Source organism: Fistularia commersonii, chromosome 10 (assembly GCF_037954325.1).
Source record: "Fistularia commersonii isolate RoL2024-O1a breed Wild chromosome 10, RoL_Fcom_v1.0, whole genome shotgun sequence".
NCBI classification, from domain to species: domain Eukaryota; kingdom Metazoa; phylum Chordata; class Actinopteri; order Syngnathiformes; family Fistulariidae; genus Fistularia; species Fistularia commersonii.
This window is the reverse complement of record NC_141293.1, coordinates 16,939,008-16,945,007: the sequence shown is the minus strand read 5'-3', so window position 1 is coordinate 16,945,007 and position 6,000 is coordinate 16,939,008. Positions and strand designations below refer to the sequence as shown.

The 6,000-nt window shown below is 43.3% G+C and overlaps 1 protein-coding gene across 3 annotated transcripts in view; it reads right to left on the bottom strand.

Annotated features, from left to right (window-relative positions):
* Positions 1-2,381: 2,381 nt before the first annotated feature.
* grin2ca (glutamate receptor, ionotropic, N-methyl D-aspartate 2Ca) overlaps positions 2,382-6,000 on the bottom strand; it is an 82,819-nt gene continuing 79,200 nt past the window's right edge. For all 3 annotated transcript variants that reach the window (XM_086154075.1, XM_086154074.1, XM_086154073.1), the window contains one exon: positions 2,382-4,542. In XM_086154075.1, the coding sequence (XP_086010201.1) occupies positions 2,935-4,542 (1,608 nt within the window). In that variant the 3' untranslated portion in view covers positions 2,382-2,934. The remainder of the gene's footprint in view (positions 4,543-6,000) is intronic.

The window sequence follows — 6,000 nt, the reverse complement described above, 5'->3', positions numbered from 1 at the left end:
TATATATATATTTTTTTTTTTATATATATATTTTATAATTTTTTTTTTTTTTGTTACGGCCAGTAACTACCCCTACCCCCTTCTGGGTGTTTTTAATTGCCATGTGGGTGATCTGTGTTGTCAATTAGAAATCCTGAAGTCAGTCACCATATGCTGACTCCCTTAAAGCTAGACAACTTATCAGGTGGTTAATGTGCAGCACACCATGGAAAATGCAGTGTCCTAACTGTGTTGCTGGGCTAAATACAGCTTTTTTGTTGTTGTTTATTGCAACTCTGCCATTTTCAAACTTTTCATAATGGATTTATCAAATACCAAGTACATCTGTTTTTGTTTCTTCCCCTCTCTTGAGCCAGGACGTAACAAATGGGGTCGTCTGGGGTCACTGTTAAAAGGGTCCTGGCAATAAATCTGATAAGTTAAGTTTGGCTGGATTGCTTGGAGAGGAAAAGAGGGACTGTGTAAATTGAATGAAGCTGGATTCAATTGCGTGATCCAGTCACACAGCAGCCAGTGTGTATTAAGAGATACCGGTAGCTCCCAATCAGCACTTCTGCATTGCTTGAACAGTTTAACGTGTGGTTTATGCAGCATCTAGATGGGTTACAGCCCAGAGCCTGTGTGCCCCATACATGTACACTCAAAGTTAAGCATGGGTTTCTTTCCTATTGGTATTGACAATGAATTGGCTGTTGAAGCTGACTCCTTAATGGGGAAATGACATTGCAGGAGGTTGAGTCACTTACGCACATAGGAGCGGTTGTGCAGAGCTCAGGTGGAAATTTCCCTGCAGAACTCCATGGCCAGAGGCAGGAAACTAAACAACTGCCCAGAAGAGAAAGGTTACAGCGGTCATCTGAGGAGGCTCGTTCTCGGCTGCAATAGCAGGAGCTGAATTTGCTTCAGGAGTGAGATGAAGTTCAGGCTGCTAGTTTTCTGCATCGGGCCTCTGAAGCTCACCCAGGAGACGCAAATGGAGACGGAACACTGAGTAGCTGCTGCAGAGTTTCAAGGATTAGGCAGCTCAATCTGCTTTCGAGGGTGTTATGGGCTGCATGTGTCATTGTTAGCTTGCAGAAAGGAGCTGAAAGGTTTCCTGCAGCAGATGGAGGTAAAGATCAAACATGAGACTGAATTAAGGACAACGTGTCGATGTTACAGAGAAAGCGTCGCCATGCCAGCATGATTTTCTAGAGTTCCAGTTTGCAGAATCTGAAGGAGAGCTTATAGCCAACTGCAGGTTTAAGACCCAATACCGTGTATTTTGTTAGGCGAACTACTGTGATTAGTTAAGTCCGATACTGTGGCTTGTAAGCCCAACTTGGGGCTAAGTACTGAGAATGTTAGTTGCCGACAGTACGTCTCTCCTCCCAATCCACGTAGCACAGTTGGTTTCCCTTTGTTTTACCTGCAGACACCAAGGTTGTGGCTTGTTCTCCTTATAAGGACTCTTATTCCTTCCTTTGAGCAACAGCCAACACACCCCTTTTTTCCTTAATTGTAACTCTGCACCGTCAAGCTTTAAAAGATTGATTAAATACAAAAGACGTGGTTCACGTTGGTTCCTCTCTGTGAGCCAGGACATAATATCCACACATGGTATATGAGTCCAACTAGCTCTACCTTGTACCACTCATCTCTGAGTCTGGCCAGTTTACCATGCTGAGGTATGTACAGGTCTCCACCTTTTGCCTTCCACTTGAAATGCATTGTACCCTTGAAATGTCTCTCTTCGAAAGGGGGTCCCAGAGTAAAAGACAAGAGTCTGCAGTTCAATAGGGTAATTTTAAATAAACTTGATGCCAAGAGTAGCAACAAAGAATTCTACGCCATATGTTTCGAATGGTTTCATCAGATGACTCAAATTATGACAAGTGTGAATTGGCCTGCAGCTTAACAGGTTCTCTTACAATAAACCTGAACAAATTCAACATGTCAAAATGCACAACAGTAACTTCAAGTTCTAGAATTTCCTTTCAGACCTCACTGTGTCCAATTGTCATCTTATCCAAAGTGCTTGCATGACTTGTTCCAAGGTTTCCTGCCCTCCGCCCATAGTCTAAAAATCTATTCTTAAGTGTGTGCACGAGCTGATAACTTAGATATAATATTTAAAAATGTTATCAATTGTTCGCTATTGAATTCTGACTGTAGGGTTTTTATCCTCTTCATACTAATACATGCACCACATCCCTGCTGTTTAACATTCAAAATCATTTCCTAAATTTGAATTTGTTTGGTATCACGTTGTAGCTCAGTTACCTACCTGACTGTCTTGCAACGGCTAACCTTGTCTGCTTCGGCCTTTTGAAAAGATTACGTGAAATGTCATTAATTGCAGAAAAATGCTCAAACTAAGAGACAGGACAAGATGACAGGAAATGTTACCAAAAGGTCGCTGAAACGACCTTGTTCTTTATTCAAGGGTAGCCTTACATTGGAAATACACTCCCCTCCTCAGGATTTGTTTTTTTTTTTTTGTTTTTTTTTTAAACAGTCAAATTACATTGATGGCCAATGGGGCAGAAAACCTCATTGCAACACAAGGTTGTGGACCTTTTGGAAGACAAGCTTAGTGGTTTTCATTAAAAGATAATTGCATAATTAACTGAAATGGTCAATGCTAAAATAAGATAATGAGAGGCCTCAGTATATTTCCTCCAAGAGATCTTTCACAAAGAAACAAAGAATTAAAAAATCCATAATAACCATCAAGACCTTAAATTATTTTTGTATTAAATACTTTTCGTTTTCTCTGATAAGATTTGCTTACAAAGTCCCAGCAGAATTTTGCTCAACAGTGTCCTCTGGGATCTTATGCCACCCATAATATTATTATTGCATCGTTAATTGAGAGTCAGCTATCTCAAATACACTGTTGGTGGTGTTTACTTTTTTTTTTTTTTTTTTTTGCTTAAAACTATGGCTGGTGTCTCAGACTTCAGACTCCAGGCTTGACACCCTTCCCCAGGGCTTTGGCACATAGGGACTGTTCACTCTGCGTGCCACCAACACTTGTCTCCGCTCCTGCCCACTGGGGCCGAGGTCCTCTCTCTCTCCTGTGCCTTCATACGTCCCGAACACATTGTTCTGATATAGCATTGGCCTGTCACTCACCCGTGGCAGCATTGCAGCATTCTCTGGGCAGTGGCTTGTATAGGGAAACAAGTGGCACATGTCCTTGGAGCTGCCATAAAACTGGGGTGGCTCCTGGGCCAGTGGGCCCATGTACACTGGCAAGTCTGTGTATGAGTTAAGGTAGGTGGAGTAGTGTCTGTGCACCACCGTAGAGGAGGAGCGGCGCAGGGCAGCAGCATTCTGCAGGATGGTCTCTCTGTACGAGGGGAGCTGAGTGGACTCTGAACACTTGAGCTTCTGCTTGTAGGGGTATGACCCCATGTGGGCCGGGTCCAAGTAGGCAGGCTCCGCAGACAGAGGGTAGCAAGACAGGTTGTGTCCCAGGCTGCCGTAGAGCTTATGGGGCTTTGGTTTGGGCGCCGCCACGCGCGGGAACAGGTCTGGCATGTCCATGCGGGCGGAGGAAGACGTAGACGGCTTGGTTTCATCTACTTGTCGAATACTATTGTTGCCCCATGTAGCTTTGAGGAATGAGGCGCTACGGTTAAGCTTATCCCTACCCAGAAGGGGTACGTCGTCCCTCTCTGGCTCCAAGTAGGACTTCATGCAGGATTTGCAACTGCCGCCTGCGTAGTGTCCTGATGAGCAGCCCATGGCAGCAGCATCGGAGGCATGGTTTTTTAAGAGGTGATTTGCCCTTAGCTCAGCAAGGCAGGACCGTGGTTCATCATATTCACCTCTCACACGGGGTTTTGCAGCATTAAACACATAGCTCTGGGATCTCCTGCTATGGCTCACACAGTCTGGGGGATAACTTAACTTCCTCCTAAATGGACCCTTATGTTCCAAGTAGATATTGGGCATCTGGAACTCTCTGTAAGGGACAAAGGATGTCGGATGCCGGAGGGGATTCTCCACGTACAGCCTGTTGCTATGGTGGGCATTGGACACGCCAGCATGTACGGTGTCTCCTGTGGCAAGGTGAGGGGTGCTAAGGCTGGAGATGGGCAGGGTCTTCTCGAACACTTGTTGGGGATTGCGGGAGGGAAGAGTGTAGCGGAGAGGCGTGGGCCTGGTCACCATTCGAGACTTGTCAATCAGTGGCTGCGTCGTGCCGTCCCCGTAATGACAAGGGAAGGTTGGAGTACGGGATTTGGGCGGAAACGGCAAGTGGTTCTCGGTGATGCTGGAGATGTAGGGCAGACGGCCAAGGGTCACATCTTTGGTTGTGACTTTAGGCGGCAGAACAGTGTGCATGTTGTCAGCTCCTCGTCTGCTCCAGTTCTCTATGGTCTTAGTGGCATTATCCAGAGAGTTCTCTACTCTGGCAGATGACACCATGTCTTTGGCTGTCTTTAGCATCTTCAGCATGTTGGCTTGGGAATAGTTGGTGGTTACATCTGGACTCTGCATGCTGCCATTATGATCACTTTGCTCCACACCATTGAAGCAGCTGTAGATTCCCTGCACAGAATCAAACAGAATTAATCACGAATCTGTCAAGGTCATTTTTTGGAACCGTAATGTGCACTAAGTGTATAGATGCGTATTTATGGGTTAAAAAAAATCGAGAGTTTTACCACAAAAATTGGGTTATTTTCATGTTTTCCTCTCCATGCTTTTCTTCCTGTTTCTTTTATTTCAACAGTTCAGGCATGTTTCAGATTAATTAAAAATTGAAGAATGAGGAACATGGCATGTTATGTTGGACTGCACAGTTATTTTTTTTTTGTTGTTTTTTTTTTTTTAAATCAACAGATGAGGATATATTCCGAAATGGTTTCAGATGAAAATCCCATTTCTGAAGTTTTTTTTTCCCCTCTTTAACATTTTGTTTGCTTTATCATCTCACATGGATAGTCACAGGAAACCATGAAAAATCTTCAGATTTCAGCTTCCTGGTAAAACACCCTGTGCCACTTTAAAAAAAAAAAAGTTTTCCATATATGTAAAGAGGTTGAATGTCTAAAATGGGATCAAAATACACAACACGTTATTGATTAATTAAATGAAATGATAATGATTTGCAATGGAGACCCATAATGAGCAGTTTCCTATCTTATTTTGATTTAAAAGAACATGTTGCTCCAGCAATAATTTTAACTTACCAAATCCTCATTGGATAAAGAATCCAATTATCTAGAAATAATTAAGTTGCAGTTACTGGTTCCATAATTTTACGAGATAATTCTCACCGAGGTGAAGACGGTTGTGAGAAAGAGGAAAAACCCTGTGGCAGTGATTTCGATATTCACCTTGTTGAGTTGCATTAAAATGCGGTCTGCTGATCTTCTTGCTTAAAACGATTGTCCATTTTTAGCCCAACAGCTTAATTTTATTTTCAAAAGTTGTTTTATTTTCTAATTTGTCTTAAATCAAACTACTGTTGACTGATGCTGTTTCATGTGGCAATCCATATTCCGGTTCTCTGGGATCAGGAGCGATACAGCACTTAAACAAGGCCGGGAACATCTTCACTGCTTTGTAAGTCTTCTTCATCCGGCTGCTCCCTTCAACAGGTCGCCACGGTGTATCAACCTCCACCATCTAACCCATTTCTCTACATCCTTTTCTCTCACACCGACTAACTTCATCTACTCTTCAACTACATCCATAAATCTTCTCTTCTTGGTCTTCTGCTAGGTCTTGTTCCTTGCAACTCCGACCCCAGAATCCTCCTACCAACATATTCACCATCTCTTCTCTGTACATGATCAAACCATCTCAGTCTGGCTGCTCTGACCTTCTCTCCAAAATATCCATCGTGTTGTCCCTCTGATGGACTAATTCCTGAACTTATCTGTTTTCGTCAGTCTCAAAGAGAACCTCGATATCTTCATCTCTGGTACCTCCAGCTCTGCCTCTTGTCTTTTCTTAAATGCTTCTGTCTCCAAACTGTACAACATTGATGGTCTCACCACT